At 37.1% G+C, this 16,340-nt stretch overlaps 3 protein-coding genes across 3 annotated transcripts; 1 reads left to right on the top strand and 2 right to left on the bottom strand.

Annotated features, from left to right (window-relative positions):
• Positions 1–390: 390 nt before the first annotated feature.
• LOC132187558 (uncharacterized) lies at positions 391–1,189 on the bottom strand. The gene has a single exon (XM_059601905.2). It carries the CDS (start codon positions 1,163–1,165, stop codon positions 752–754), a length of 414 nt encoding a protein of 137 aa, XP_059457888.1. The 5' UTR covers positions 1,166–1,189; the 3' UTR covers positions 391–751.
• A 172-nt stretch (positions 1,190–1,361) lies between these two features.
• LOC132188409 (Ribosomal protein L3 family protein) lies at positions 1,362–4,699 on the top strand. Its single transcript, XM_059602851.2, has 2 exons — positions 1,362–2,089; positions 4,262–4,699. The coding sequence occupies exons 1-2, from the start codon at positions 1,525–1,527 to the stop codon at positions 4,549–4,551; spliced, it is 855 nt and encodes a 284-aa protein (XP_059458834.1). The 5' UTR covers positions 1,362–1,524; the 3' UTR covers positions 4,552–4,699.
• A 2,654-nt stretch (positions 4,700–7,353) lies between these two features.
• LOC132186749 (chromo domain protein LHP1) lies at positions 7,354–16,236 on the bottom strand. The gene is made up of 6 exons (XM_059600779.2): positions 15,676–16,236; positions 14,393–14,418; positions 14,173–14,259; positions 13,059–13,838; positions 7,840–7,900; positions 7,354–7,713 (listed from the first exon to the last, which is right to left on the bottom strand). Exons 1-6 carry the CDS (start codon positions 16,006–16,008, stop codon positions 7,639–7,641), a joined length of 1,362 nt encoding a protein of 453 aa, XP_059456762.2. The 5' UTR covers positions 16,009–16,236; the 3' UTR covers positions 7,354–7,638.
• Between the last annotated feature and the right edge of the window lie 104 nt (positions 16,237–16,340).

Below are 16,340 nucleotides of genomic sequence, written 5' to 3' on the forward strand. Positions count from 1 at the left end.
CTGCAAGCAAAAACAAATCACCAGAACTTTCTTTCTTAAGAGTCTCCTAAAGATTCAAACACAATCGGATCGCCTAAATGACCCACAAAGTTTGATGAATCACTACCTCTGAACAGCCTTAATATGAATCTTTACTATCCTATCACCAAAAAGTTCTGTTCGCGACCTACTGCTTGTGACTTCACGAGATGTGGAGTAAACTGAATTCGATGAATTCTTCAAATCCACCATTTCAAGATCACATCGCTTGAATTCCAGCGGCTTCGCGTGAAGTTTCTTAGTATTCTTACAACTATCATTCAAGTTGGAAAACTTGGATGAAATTGCAATCTTCAGATAAATCAATTCAAAGGGAACACGAGCAAAACCCCAAACCCAACACCTAATCCAAAAACAAAAACCCAGATTTCAATTCAGAACCACCAACCTCACCCTCACAACCATCGCCATCCAATTCATACCTAACATCAACCCAGCTAAACCCAATATCCCTGCTAACAAACGCACCGTTCAAATTCTCACAAAACACACCCACATCTTTCAAACACTCGTCCTCAATTCCCACATTCAAGAACTCAGACAAACCCTCGACCCTCAAACTGGCGAAAACAAATTAACAAAAAAGAAAGAGAGCAAATACTATTCAACTACTATTTGTAAACAAAGAAATAACAACCAAAAATTTCAAACTACACATTATGCTACGACTTCAGAGATATAGAGGAAAAAAAACCCTCAAAACTCAATCTCCTTAGAATCCAGAATCCGGTGCTGTTTTTGGGTATCCAACATACTCCAATTTCACACCCAGAGTCGCAGAAACCGCCCTAAACTTGAGCCTCAAGCCCTCCATCAGTTGTTGAACGCTCTCGTTCTCCGGATCCATAACCGGGTATTTCTTCACCAATTCCTCCATCTGCTTGATCGTCTTCTGTACTCGATCCGAGAACCGAGTCGGATCGACTTGAATAGCGGAGTTCCAGACGTGGATGCAACCATCGTAAAAGCCGAGCTCCTCCCCGGTCTCGAAACCCACTTTCAAGCCCACCTGTTGCCCATCCTCTCTGCCACCAACTAGACCGTGCTCGTAGCCCTCGGAATAGCCTTCCTTGAAGTGAGCTTCTTCCAGATTCAGAGAGGAATCAAAGATGTCCTCCTCCTCCATCACGACGGAAAGAAATATCAGAGTGCCGCCTGCGAAATATCGTATATATTATATATATATGGGCCTAAACCATCCTTTCAGAAAAGCCCAGACAGAAATTAGATATGGGCCTAAAACCATCCTTTCGGTCGGCCCAAAGAGCACGAAGCTCCGTAGGTTGCCGCTCTCCTTTTCCAGTAGATCCAATTGGATAAGAGAGAAGCGAGTACAAAGAGAAAAGCCTCAGCTGTTTGTGGTGCTATCCATAATTCCCATCCCTTTTGATGAGTGAGAGTGAGAATGAGTGAGTGATTCTTTTTTCTTTTGGAATTTTGAGGAAACAAAATCAATCACTGCACGGAAGAAAGGAAGGAGGAAAGATGTCAATGGCATCCGTATCGATTTGCAGAGCAACGATTCCAATTGCCCATAATGCTCACAATCATCCCCTTTCTCTCAAATGCTCTTTCATCAACAACGGCAGCAATAATCCTTTTCTCCTGCAACTGCACCAACCGCACCGTTTTAAACCGTGCAGCGGGAAAGGGAGGGGCATGGTGGTCAGAATGGGCTACGAGGCAGGCGTGGGAGTGATGGCGACCAAGCTGGGCATGATGAGCTACTTCGAGCCCAACGGAAAGGTCGTCCCGGTCACCGTGGTGGGATTTAAAGAAGGAAACATCGTGACCCAGATCAAGACCGAGGCCACCGACGGCTACGACGCCGTCCAGGTCGGCTACCGGAGAGTCAGGGACCGCAAGCTCACAAAGCCAGAGCTGGGTCATTTACAGAAGGTGGATGCCATTCCTATGCGCCATCTTCAGGAGTTTCGATTGGTGTCAGTGGATGGCTTTGAGCCCAACCAGCGGCTTGTGTTTGATGAAATTTTCAAGGAGGGTGATCTTGTTGATGTCGCCGGCACCACCATTGGCAAGGGTTTCCAAGGTTTTGTTCTCTCCCTCTCTCTCTCTCTTCCCATTTTGCTCTTCATTGATGTTGTTAGTATATAACTTCCTTTTCTACTCACAAAAAAAAAAAACCTTCCTTTTTGAATTTACCTGGGACTTGCAGTGTTGTGTTTGTATGGGAAGCTCCGGGTTTCTGATATAACTCATGCCACATCCTGTCATGACCAATGCTATACTCCTAATTTTCTTTGATTTTTTTTTTTTTTCTTTTAATTTATGCTGGGTTCATCCTATACCCTTTTACAGAGGGTGTCTGACTCGAGCGCCATGGTCGCATTGGATTAACAGTACCCATACATCAAGTTGTTACATCGCGCATTGGATTAATAGCTCAATGCGTTGATAATCCTATAGACTTTTTGTTAAATACTAGGGACACCTTTCATTAATTCGTGAAAAGACAAGGTTAGGATATTGACTTGCAATTCGTTATATCATTTGACTACCTGGGTGCCTAGAAGTTGCACTTATGGCCTTTTTTTTTTTTTTAAGTTGCAAAGAATATCTGGCATATTTCAGGTTTCAATGGGTATTTGAGTTTGCGAGTTTCTCTTTTCGTTTTAACTTTTCAAAATTATTATGGTAGTGAAGGATTCATGAATATATTTTAGTTCTATATGGCCTAAACATGGGCAAGTTTAGTTTTCTTATTGTATAAAGGGATTAGCAAGCTTTATTAGAAAGATCTGGCGTGTGATCCCTTCCAATCTAGAAATGGTGATTGATTCTAGTCTGGGGATACAGTGCTGGCGCAGAGCACCTTAGTTTTGTGTAAATTGCATTTTGTGAGGCGGAAAGAAAGCCTAGGGTCAAACATGACATTATCCTGTGTGTAATGGCCATGGTCCATAACCTCCGTCGTAATCAATGGAAGCAACTCCTTCCATTGAGATGGCCTGAGAGAAGATAGTAGAGCACAATAAGACCTTTGTGAGCCTCTGCCTCAATTGTGTATGCTTTCATTTTTGTACTAGGAGTTAACTTATACCATACGCCCAATTTGCTATATATGATGTTATGATTTACTGCTTGGCCCCCATGTTCATTACACATACATTTTCCCTTTGTTGGGAAACATGGCAGGTGAAAATTTCGGATTTTTTCCTTTCTTTGCCTCTAGCAGCTTGTGAAAATGTATGAAACTGAATAGAATACAAAAAATTACAGGTTTCTTATATTCCTCTTTCTTGTTATATATAATATTGCTCGACTGCCAAGAAAACGAAGGATAAAATATTCTTTTTTTTTAATATATATATATATATATATATATACACACATTATGTTTGATTAACAATATATCTCTCGGCTCTTCCTTTATGTTGCAATTTTGGTGGTTGCCTCCTTCATCCGTATGAGCTGGCAGTATGCACTTGCTTATATTTACGTAGTAATTAAAATTTTTAATTATTGCCCTCGGCTTTTTTTGGGGGGACAACTCGAACTTTATAATTTCTTCTCTGTTGAATTGTACACCAAAAAAAAACAAAAAAACAGTTCAACACACTGTAAGGTTTGATGTTTCCCTGTTGTATTTTTGGTTCTTGCAAGCACTGTGCCAAATAAAATATCAGGATATGGAACTTTCAGCTATGCATCTTGGTTCTTAATTGCATTTTTTGTTTTTTGTTTTATTCCTAACTTCTAAAACTATAATGTTCATAGGAGATTTCAGTCATACCAAATTTTATAAGGAGAAGATATAAAAGTTTTTAAGGGCATCTAGTTACCTGCACTCTATTTCAAGCACGGATATATCTGTCCAAAGTTGCACTCTAGTCTCACAAAGATGTTGTGTTGAGGACATTGGTTTTTGAACCTAATGTTTCAAAGTTGCACTCTATATATTCAAAGCATACAGGCAGACACATGCATAAATACCTACTATTGCGAATGAGTGTATTGGATTATGGAAGTATGCCATTTATGTTTTCACTTTGAGTACGTCCTGTGATAATGTCTTTCCACAGTTGAGAATTAGTCTACTGACTCTACTCTATAATGTCTTCAGCTCCAATTTCTCTTTGTTTTAAAGCTTCTAATGTCCAATGGGGCACTCATATTGTAGATATATTGGCTGTGCAGTGTCTTCAAGTTATCTCAAGGTTTGACTCTAGTTGTACCTCTTTTTTGTTTAATTTTACTGCAGGCGGAATCAAGCGGCACAACTTTAAAAGAGGTCCAATGACCCACGGTTCCAAGAGTCATAGAGCTCTTGGATCCATTGGTGCTGGAACAACACCAGGTCGTGTATACAAGGGAAAGAAGATGCCTGGAAGGATGGGAGGAACCAAGACAAAGATCAGAAAGCTTAAGATTGTCAAAGTTGACAATGATCTTAATGTTGTCATGATTAAAGGTGCTCTTCCCGGTAAGCCAGGAAATCTTTTAAGGATAACTCCAGCAAAGATTGTAGGGAAGAATATTCCAAAGAGTTAGGCTTTTTTTAACTTCTTGTTTTATCGTTGTGTATTTTTGCGTTGTCAAATTACTGTAACACTTACTGATTGTTAGCATATTGTCATTCAGCATTATATATATTGTCTTTGGCCTTTTTAATAGATTATGCTAATCATGGCTTTTGACTTGCTGTGTTGTCTGCGTTCTCAAGAGAAACCTTTACATGTAAAAGGAATGGGAGAGTAGCAGATAGTGTACCCTTTGCCCATATCAGTAGCCTTCTTTATTCGGAAGTTTGTTGTTTCTGATACCAGTTGATTGGTCGAGAAAGGAGTGAATGCTACACATGTGAAGGTTCTACAAAGGAAAAATTGTGGTTTGCCCCTTTTGTTCAGAAATAATTTGACAAATTGTCTTCATGGTCATGCTAGATTTTGTTTTGAATTTATAGGGAAGTTGAAGATTTTGCTACAGTCCGGTTGGAGCCAGGCTTAACTAAGCCCACCATCAAAGGACTTGAGATTAAAACATTGCAAATTTGGATAGGTAAAAGACTTTGCAACAGAAAAGGCCTTGCTGCATCCAGTAAAGAGAGCAAAAAGAAAAGAAAATTTGTGGTGAGTTCTAGGGTGCCTAAATCGTGACAAGTGGCATTTTAGAAGTGGTAAAATTGTGCCAAGCAAACTGTTATTTTATAATTTAATGTTACCTTAATTCGATCCACCAAGGATTAAAATTGGTATACATAACATATTAGTTTGAGCATCAAAACTGGGGAATTAGGAAAACAAATAGATAAATTAAAATAATTTGTTTGTCAGTAGATCTATAAGATAAGTTTTGAATATGGGTAAAAATTATTTACGTATGTAGTCATTGAAAATAAGCAAAAGCAACCTTCTTAACCTCAAATATGCCAATTAGAATAATAAGCATCAACACTAAATAAATAATTGTTAAATAGTGCACTAAAATTAATAATATTACCTCCCCAATAATAATAAAATTTAACATTTTAAATGGTGTTAGGTGACTAAAATTGTTAAATAGGCCAAAACAAAAATTTCACTAACAATGGTTATTAAAAAGTAGGTTGAAAAAGAACAAAAAATTAATTTATAAATGGATTTAGGGCGGCTAAATATGTGACAAGTAGCATTTTTTGACTGTTTTTTGTTGTTTAATGTTGATTTAATTCGATTCACCTAACCGTTACCATAGAGTAGAAATCAACATTTGTTTGAAATAAATGAAATCCTCTATAATATTTTTTTATCTCTCTTTTTATTTTTATTTTTTTTCTTTTTCATTATTATTATTATTATTTGTATTTTTTATTATTCTTTTCGAAGATTTTTTGCAAAAAAAAAAAAAAAAAAGGCATAATTTGGGATGTCTGTTGGTGTGCAATCAACCCTTAGATAACCTTTTTTCTTGTACTTTTTCTTTCTTTACATATATATGCGCAACACAAAGCATGCCCACATGCCCATCTACTGATGACAAGATTCTCAGAACAGATGTAACAAAATAATGAAGAGCAAAACCAAAAGAAATGTTCCAAATCCAAGCCCAAAGCCATCAGCATCATAGCCAGAGCTATTGGGTTGCTGGGTGACAGAAAGAGACGGCAAGCCCAGAGTGGGAAAAAACAAAGAGAGCAAGTGTATAAGCAGCAAAAGCAAAAGCAGCAGCAGTATCAGAACAGACAAGGCGGCTGTGCCTTCTGCGTCTACCCCAATCCTAGTTACAGAAAGGACAGACTCCAGAAAGGTTTGTAGGGTAGGCCCACAGAGGAACAATCCCAAGGCTGCCACCACAAGAGAAGGCACCAGTGGTGATGGTCCTCTCTCTCCCATTACTCCTGGCCTTCAACCATCTTGAGGGTTAAAAACTAGGATATTGTGTGTATATATATGTAGCAGCATTGTGGTAGTTGCAGGTGGAGATGACTTCTAAGCAGTTTGATTCTTTTATTTGTTTAATATATGATTAGTTGAGCTATGCCAACAGCATTCCTGTTGTGTAGCATTTGAATTTAGCTTGGAGGACAACAGGATTTGTCAAAGATTAATTGAGAAGGAAATTTGCTCTACAAGGAATTTTTTATGCATTACATTCCACGGAGGATGGAATGTTGGGAAGTATTTATTTAACTGATTTTCTTTTTTTTTTTAGGTCTGGTTTTCGATGCCTTCAAGAAGCTTGTATCTCTAACAATGATAATGACATGTAATAGTAGTATAAAAAAAAAATGTAAATCAGGCGTGGAGTTGGAGCAGTTGGATGCCTTGTGGAAACGGATAATATTTCATTATGTTATCCACAGTTTAAAGGCAAAGAAAAATAGATCCTTGATAAGTCAACAGGGAGCCCTTAAAACCCCTCCAACCCCATTTTATGTCTCCTCTACACCAATAAAGAAAAGAAAAGAAAAAAAAAAAGAAAGAATAGAATTTGATGGTATCATGATATCATCAAAACATGATACTAAAGGGTGGAAACATCATATTACAAAAGGAGTCATTATGGGCAATCGACACAGTACATTCCTAGGCCCCCCGAAAAAAAACATGAGAACAAAAAAGGGTACATTCCTAGTAATATGGTATGAAATATGGAATAGTTGTGCAGCACTGTCCAAAATGAAAAAGAAAATAGTGGAAAGGCTGCAATCACCCTGCCAGCATAGTTATGTTTATGGAACACAATATGATTTCTTTTCCCCCCTCTTAGGACTATTCTTAGAATTTAGCTTCATTTCCTACAGTTTTTGGTAGCAATTCCATACATATACATAATACATGCACACATATACAGAAAGACATGTACACATGGGAGTAGAGAAAGAATGGAGAAGAAGCTGAGTCACTGAATAGAAATGATTTTCATCAGAAAATACAGAATGTTGCCCGTAAACTCGAGTTTCTGATCATCTTCATGTTAAATTATCCAGATAATAGACATGCAGGCAAAAAGAGAGAGACAGAGAGAGACAGGGGCTACTGTTATATAACTAAGTTTTACACTGTTATTACTGCATTTGTTATCCTGCACTATGCTGCAACTACAAAAGTACAACCCTGTATACAGCTAACTGAAAAGATGATGCAGATCTGGCTACACTCACTCTCCATCTATACCTCTGTCCAAGGATGATGTAGGACTATACCGCAGATGTTGCTCATAAAAATTGATCAACTGGAAAGAGAATAATATAGGTCAGAAAAATAGTGCAACAGACTAACAACAATATTTCATTTATATTTGACACCAAATGCAATGTTGATAAGGAAGACCAGAATCACAACGACGAGAGTCAATTACCAGAAGTGGATCGTTAGCCTTGAGAAACTTGTTATCCACCACCACTTCTGTTCCATCAGACCTTTATAAAAAGCAACACAATAATCAGGCTATAGAAGCATGTAAAGAGAAACATGGCATCCATATGAACAAACCGATCCAATAAAAAAAGCTGAAATGCTTACTTCTAGATCTCTTTACTAAAAAAAGGAAGGAAAAAAAAAAAAAAAATCAAGCACCCTGACATGATCAGAATTCACCAACTATTTGCTAAATCCTATCAAAAGCCCACATTATAAGGGACTTCAAATTTGCAAAGTTCATCAAACCAAGCAGCTTCTACCAGTTTTTATTTTCAAACCAATTTACTTCTTAATGAAGATCAATCCAAGTGAGAGGTCCAGTGAACTATAAGAGAACCTTTAGGAGTTGATCCTGGTGTACAATATAATGGTTGATATTATTTCAGCATTGAGAAATCCTGTTTTATTCTCCCAGTTTTAATCATTTGAGAAATTTCCACAACTGACAATCTAAATATTCAAAGGCTTTCTCTGTTCATGGATACAGTTGAGGCTGAATATAAGCATATACTTCCATCCACACAGCTTGCTGCCCAGGGATGATAATATTTAATGCTTACAAGCATCGTGCTTCATCACACTACTGACTAAATCTATGCACAAGAACAATCAGAAAAAACCTACCAGAAGAGAGAGAAATTAGCTCAGGGTACATCTCGAATATACATAATGGACTCATTTAGTCAATTGAGTTATAAGCTCTAGTATGGACAAACTGTTAACCAGCTTGCATGGTTCCCACTTCCCTTCTCAATGAAACCACCAACTTTATTAGTTCTATGTAAAACATAAACCTTAGAGCAATATAGTGTCTTTCTAAACACAATGGGCCCAAAAGGTAGACAACAGTTCCAATGAGGTCCATCAGAGTTAGAAGATGACTATTCAACTAAATTACATACTTTGGCTCAACTTAGCACCAGGAAACTAAAGCTCTAAGTCATGTCCTCCGGATTAATCATAATAATATGGTAAGCAATGTCCAGGTGCAGGCTTTATAAACAAAATAGTCAACACATTCATAGGGAAGCAAACCTTTTAATAGAATCAGAAACATCATTGCAAAATGCCTAGGTTGCCAAATGTACATGTCATATATAAGATGGCATATATACCACATACAGCTGAACTGGTACAACCCATCACTTATCATTCATATCTAAGAAGTACATTACTCGGAAAATTTCATAAAATTTCTCATATATGTAGTAATGGTATGATAGAAGAAAGAGTTAGCCTTGTTGGTAAAATCAAGAGTGAAGTGATGAAGATCCAGCAAGAATCAGACTGACACATGATAATATTCCAACAATGAAATGCCCAACTGATCATGCAAGCCCTAAAGCAACTTTAAGTGTGATAGCAGTATTAATTCAAGAATAAAAACAAATAAATCATGCTTGAGAGAGAAAGAAGGGGGGGGGGGGGGGGGCGCACAGAAATGGAGACAGACAGACAGACAAAATTTAGAAGTAGCTTTTGAAACAAATAAAGCATGATATAGTAACAAAGAAAAGAAAGAAGTTTGTGCTTCCCAGGGATCCATTAAGGGCTAATTGCATAATAGTTTAAAAAGGGTGTTAAATTAATTGCTGGAGCAAAGAGGTATTATCTATATTCCGATAAGAGACCTAGCCACGATTAAAGTATTCTTGACTATATATGTGCCAGGCGTGCCTTTATATGGATGTGTGTGCGCGCATGTACACAACATGTATACATATATCAAGGAAGACCATCAGTCCTGTCAGGCCAGCTGAGCTGACCGGACAAAACTTTAGTTTTTTGCTGACCCATTTAGCCCCGTCTAGAGGAAATGCATAAAGGCTCAGGGAGACAACTCTTAGTCTGGAGCAGGGGTTTGGGGCAGAGCATTCACGATCTAAAGAGGGGAAGAAATATTTCTTCATAAATACAAGTCATCGGTTGCTGATCCAAAGAGGGGATAATGGCACCATTGCCATCCCTGCTCTCAACTTAGGCATGATAAGATTCTACAACCATGGCTGTTCCTAGTTAGGTGAGATGCCATCTTTCACTCCTATAAGAGATGTTCCCTATATATATATATATATATATATTTTATAAGTATGTTCCCTAAAAATATTTTAAAAGATTAAAATTAGAAACTTATTACAACTTCAAGCTTAATATATTTGTCAACTACTGTAAGCACTCTGAGTCTACATTTACTCATCTGATGTAACGAAATGTATAGCCATCAATCAATTTAGTTTTCTTCCCACCATCCATCAACTTGTGTAAGCATAAAGATTGTCTATCATTACTGTTTTTTTCTAATAGCTAATTGAAGTTCATTAAAAATCAAAGGGCACACCCAAGTATACAAGCAGTATACAAGAGAAACACCTAACCAAAAAAAGAAAATAGATTGTCTATCATTACTGCTGTATGCACCAAGTCTACTTTATTCCTGGTCACCAAACTATTTCAACTACCCTGATATATTCCTTTCTAGCAATCGTCCACGACATGAGAATTTTGTTAACTAATGATAACTTGTACGCACAACAAACAGCCGAATTGTTTTGGCATCATAAGGAAAACCTCCCAAATTTCTGACACAAGATCAAGTTATTCCTAAACCACTCAATAACTTTTTGTAGGGTTCATCTTACTCCAAATCCACAGTTGGATCAAATGCTTTCTACATATCCACCATGCATGCCAATTATCAAAGGGATCCAAATCAGTATACCATGCGTACCAATTATCAAAGGGAGATCCATCTTCGGCAGTTATATGATCCAGTCTTATACTTCTCTATTTAAAGAAAGTTCAATTTTCACCACTACATGGACAACATAGCTCTTGATCTCTGATCAACTTGATATTCAGAGTATAGTAGGCATATAAGAACATATGAAATACAATGGTGGATTTAGAAAAATATGGTTCCTAGAAAAAGTAACAAAGTGGTGCAATGGTAGCTTTACTTTACACCAGTGTCAAAGGATCCATCCCCATACATATATATGTGATGAATACATATTACATACACAAAATATTAGAGGTAAGATAATATGTAAAATAAGACTGATTGACAATTTTATACAGTTTGTATACTGATGCAAATTATGAAAAAGAAAAAGATAAGCTCAATGACATGCTACACTGATTGAAACTTGGCATTAAACATTATTTGCCTTAGATATTGCAGTAGCAGTTATATAAGATCAACCATAAATGGCACAAGTCAATTAGTCTGGTGGGAGACAAGAAAAAATTACGTATACAACATTTGAAAATCATACACATTCACAAAAAATAAAATAAATTTCGAGCAATTTAGAATATATAGGAAAATAAATAGGAAAACAAAAAAAAATGGCAAACAAGAAAAAAAGTCTTGGCTAGTTGCATTCGAAGAGGGGCTGGCTGTGGGTTAAATATATGCACAGCAGCACAAGAAAATAAATTATCACTGAGAAGAATAAGAAAGACAGAAAACTTTAAACTTTAGTAGGGCTTTCTAGATGAATCAATGGAATCACACCAATATACGGAAATAACAAAAAAAAAAAAAGCAGATTTACAGATGTTCTTGTTCATCATATGTCAAACTATTCTACAAGAGCTAAGCTTTTTATAAGAAAACTAACACAGAATACAATAAGACCTGGACAAAACCCAACCAAGAATAAAATAGAAAAAACTCAACCAAGCAACCATGGATTTCAACAATAAAATACCAGTATCTATTAAATCACCCATCTCTGATATGAAATACTTGGTTTTCTTCTGATTTAATGAGACTGAAACCATGTTGATTTAAACATGCCCAAAAACAGTATACTAGAATACCTCTAGTATATAGAAACCATGGGAGGGAAAATTCCAGTGTCAATTAAGTGCAGCCATATGGTAAAATCCCACAACCTTGAGATTGTATGTTAACTTCGACCTGAAGTCTGACAAAATATTGAAACTTTTGATTTCTTATAATATTTTGCATAGAAATCCCTAAAACAGATTTTTGAAAGAAAATAAGATCAAACATAGAAGTTTGAGACATAGGCCTATCTTTAATAACTATAACCATGACCTAAAATCTTTAACTATTGAAATTAACCTATCTGAATGATCCTATTTACCAACTTCTAACTTCTGTAGTCACAATCTCCAGTTGTTTCCCCTTCCCATTAACATACATAACCATGTTATCCATCCTCTTTGGCTAGAAATTCTAATTCCAAGACACTATAAAACTTTATATTTATTGGACTAATTTTTTTTGCCTGCGCTGGTCCATGGCTTGAAACTCTTCTCTAATTCTGCTTATACATGGCACCAAAGCATCCTGCACTTTCTAAGGGGAGAAGAGAAAATTCTCTCTCTAATCAACAAACAAAGTAGATTTTTTTCCTTGCTCAACATGCTCCTTACTAAACTCTAGCAAACATAAAAGGATACCTCATCAACAACTTTTAGAAACAGTTCCTGGTTCAAGTGGGGAATAGAAAATCACGAATGCTTTATCGAGAGTGCGCAATGTTCCAAACAATATCAAAAGGTTGGAAAAGACGATAACTAATCAAACATAAAATCTGTCCCAGATTGACATAATTATAAGCTGCACTTGCATTGTCCAAGATATTTAAGCGACTAAAATTCTAAGGTAAAGCTGTAGAAAAGCCATCCAAGTAGAGAAGAAGACAGATCTACATCTAATTCTACAAGATTTGATGCAATATGTAAAGCAATCCATGACTACGCCCATCTTCCACAAGTTGTCTGAATGGAATTTACTATTAGATCAAAGTAGGGGAACAAAAGATAAGCTCAATCACATCTAAACTAAAAAAAAAAAAACACAAATGAAGATATTACGCAGAACCCAGTTGTAGACCATAAGATTTTTGGCATATGTTGACAACTGAGGCTCTATAACTTTCTATTTATTCTTTTACTTAAGGAAAAATCTTTCCCACAAACTTGATAAGAAACTGATGTTCAGTATAGATAACTGGTAATATACATCTAATAGAGTGCATTTCTCCTGATCTATGAAATGCATTATCTATACCTGGACCAAAAAAGAAAAAAAAACTCTGGAATATTTTACCATTAGGAGAAACAAATGACAAACCTATTCTTAAGAGTATAGAAAACTAAAAATTGAGTCGGATTACAAACCTCATGGCCATAAAGGTTACTAACACATCCTGGACATTGTTTGATACAGAAGCTGAGTAGCCCATTGGCCTGACAATCCTGGTGATATTAGATGCATTTTTTAAACCACCAATCCCATTCCTGCTACTTGAATTCTCCCCTGGGAAACCAGGATTTCCAGTCCCAGGTGCTTGAACTCTACCGCCAGAGCCACCACTTCTGGTTCTTGTATTAGCAATATGTGTAACAACTGGTTCACACGGGCATGACTCTTGTTTAAACCTCTTCACAGAACCAGACTTCCTTCTCTTAGCTCCTGTGCGGCGATTGCTCTGAACTGGTTCAACACAGTCAGCCTTGGAAACCCCGTCTACAGGGCCATCACCTTCTGAAGCTTTGGCTTCTTCAAAATGTATTGCAAGCTCATCCATGTTGACCTCGTTGGTAAACATTGTTGTTTTAAGCTCACTAAGCTTTGGATCATACTCATTTCCATCTTTGCTGTTATCAATTTGTTGAAAAATATTCCCACAACCATTCTCAACACCAATTTGCTTGGCAGTTTCAAGATTTTTCATGTCACCCTTACTATTTCCTTCATGAGTAGATTGAGGGACAGCACAAAAATCGGTTAGGCTTGATTTGTTGGGAAGGCCAGTTTTCACAGTTTCACTAACAATGCTTATTTCTACATCTGTTACATCATAGTCAGTAATGTTGGAATGCTGCTGCTTCTTCTTGGGTTGGGTATTAGGTGTCCCATGTTTGCGCTTGCGTTTCCGATGCTTTCCTGATCGCGTGCTTCAAAACCAGGAGCAGAACAAATTATAAATTCATAAATAGAAAAAGTATAATCAATTGATAGACTCTAACATGCCTTCATTCAATTGATAAGGAGAGTGAGGGAAGGAAAAATGGATTTAAAGCTTTACATTTGCAGCTGTTGTTTGTTGATAAAACAAATAAGCCCAATTAAGCTCAGCCAAACAACAATCTAGAAGTAAATGAGTTTATTAATTTTTCCTTTGTGAACTTAGCCACAAAAATTGTTAGCAAATGCATTCCTTTTACCTCTGATTTTCTCGCTAACCAAATGAAGATGTGCAAATCATGGAAAGGAAATTAAAGGGAGTACCTCTCTTCAAATGCATCAATAACATCAGAGCACGCCTGGAGATTCTCTAAAGGCTCCCAAGTGTTTGCTGCCTCTGGCCATCCGCGCCTTCAATATAGAATAACAACAATATTTCCCAGAATCTATACTCACATTTAATTGATTTGATATACCACAACACACTAAATAGAGAAAGGTAAGTTAAGAATTGATTACAGAAAGGGATAAGAGGGAGACTCACCATTTGATTAGGTATTGAAGCTGGCCCTATTTTTCGCAACATTTAGGTGTCCACCATCATCCATCCACACATACCGCCAGCAACAATAAAAATATGCAACACTCATTATTTATATAACCCCAATAAAGCCATCCAAAGAAGAAAAGAAAAACAAGAATTTAGCAGTGGGGGATGCCAATGTAGTATTTGCCTCTCTAATCTAATGAACTGGATACCCCCCACCCCCCAAAAAAAAGAAAAAAAAATCTGTATACACAAGTATCCCAAGTGTTTGTTTGCTTACTTTGCTGCTAATCTGCTAGCCATCTACCAGTATTTCCTCTTCGGGTTCTGTTTATTGGTTTTTATTACATTAAATCTACACTTAAAACTTAAAAAAAAAAAAAAAAAAAAAAAGGGTGGAGTCCATTTTTATAATATTAAAAAAGAAAATTAACAATATATCATTATTATAGCATAAATTGTCGTCTTTTAATAGGTGCAAAACCAAATAATTAATTCAGCTTACCACATGTTAAAAGTTTTCCCCAAAATTTCAAACTTTTACAGTTTTTTTAATTCAAAGTTTGGGTAAAAATATTCCAAGCAAAAAACTAGTTTTTCTTCTTTTTTTTCCCCTTTTCAAATTTTGCAGTCATCTTAACTCTCCTAAAAATATTGTATTTCAATCCTATAATATTTTCCGTCTCTCTCCACCAAAACCCCTGTAAACACCCCCCCCCCCCCCCCTCTCTTTCCTTTCTTAATTAGGAATCTCCAAAGCTAGTTTGTAAGATTGAGCAAAATTCCCCCTTTTACATCTCTTTTTATATCATAGGCCAATCTATGTTAATCACACAGTCGTATCAATAATCTTTCATGAGCCAAACCTCTCCTGTAAAACTAAATTAAGGTCGAATTGTGTATGAACTCTCAGACACGCTGTAAAGTAATCTATTTGTTTGCACTTAGAAGAGTAACATGTGTATCTATGTCTATGTGTGTTAGAAGCAAATTACAGTAATTTTAGTCCATAAATTCAAACTAGCTCAAAATTGCATAATAAAACATTCAAACTGGTTCAAGGTCAATTTATTATTAGGGATTAATTCAAAAGCAAACGAATATAGTTTTTGATTTGTCAACACATTAGTGTGCTTTCTTCACGAAATCTTGCCTCCGCCAGGGAAAAAAAAAAGAAAAAGGTATATTTTTAAGAAGCATTTGGGTTTCCCTGATAAAACTTTTAGAACCAAACAAATGGGTCTTCAAGAGAGAGAGAGGGAGAGAGTTAAAAGTGTTACCTTGCGAACCCTTTTGCGGCGAATGGCCTCGATTTCGTAGAAGCCGTCGTCGAGCTTGGGACGCTCAGCAGCAGCGTCGTCGTCGTCAGCAGGGGCTTCGTCATCTTCAACCTTATCTTCTTCATCCTCCTCCTCTACCTCTTCTTCCGCCTCTTCGGCAGCAGCGGCAGAAGGGTCTTCAACTTGGTCCCCCCGCTCTTTCCCTTTCTGGGTCTGATCATTTTCACCCAAAAGCGCCGCCAATGAGTCCCCCCCACCACCAGAAGCAGCTTCGCTTGGAGGAGCCACTGCCTCGCCGCCACTGTTCCTCTTCTTCCCTCCTCCTCCTTTCATTTTCTTAACAAGTACCAAAAGAGAACGAAACTATATGAGAGTGAGAGAGAGAGAGACAGAAAGCGAGAAGGAGCAGTCACATTTATCGCTCTCTGGGTATTGCAGAGATTTGCTACACACTTCTTCTTCCTCTTTGCCTTTGTATCTCTCTGGGCGTGCGTGTGCCTGTTGGAGTCCCCAACCCCAAGCCCAAGCGCCACGCCAATTCCCAAATGACACTGTTCCTTTTCAGCCTTCAGGCTTGCTTTCGGTACCTTTTTCAATTCTTTTTTTTTTTTTCTTTTTTTCTTTTTTTAAGGAGAGTGTGGTGGGGTTGGATTTTTGATAAATTT

The sequence above is a fragment of the Corylus avellana genome, chromosome 6 (genome assembly GCF_965113065.1).
Source record: "Corylus avellana chromosome 6, dhCorAvel1.hap1.2, whole genome shotgun sequence".
NCBI classification, from domain to species: domain Eukaryota; kingdom Viridiplantae; phylum Streptophyta; class Magnoliopsida; order Fagales; family Betulaceae; genus Corylus; species Corylus avellana.

Bases quoted from the DNA above. Each gene is read 5' to 3' on its own strand.
- LOC132186749 (XM_059600779.2), bottom strand. From the start codon at position 16,008: ATGAAAGGAGGAGGAGGGAAGAAGAGGAACAGTGGCGGCGAGGCAGTG. The intron at 14,419-15,675 runs GTAACACTTTTA...TGCGAAAAATAG, and splicing joins GCCGCAAAAGGGTTCGCAAG to GGCCAGCTTCAATACCTAAT. The intron at 7,901-13,058 runs GTTTGTAATCCG...CTTTTTATAAAG, and splicing joins GTAACCTTTATGGCCATGAG to GTCTGATGGAACAGAAGTGG.
- LOC132187558 (XM_059601905.2), bottom strand. From the start codon at position 1,165: ATGGAGGAGGAGGACATCTTTGATTCCTCTCTGAATCTGGAAGAAGCT.
- LOC132188409 (XM_059602851.2), top strand. From the start codon at position 1,525: ATGTCAATGGCATCCGTATCGATTTGCAGAGCAACGATTCCAATTGCC. The intron at 2,090-4,261 runs GTTTTGTTCTCT...ATTTTACTGCAG, and splicing joins CATTGGCAAGGGTTTCCAAG to GCGGAATCAAGCGGCACAAC.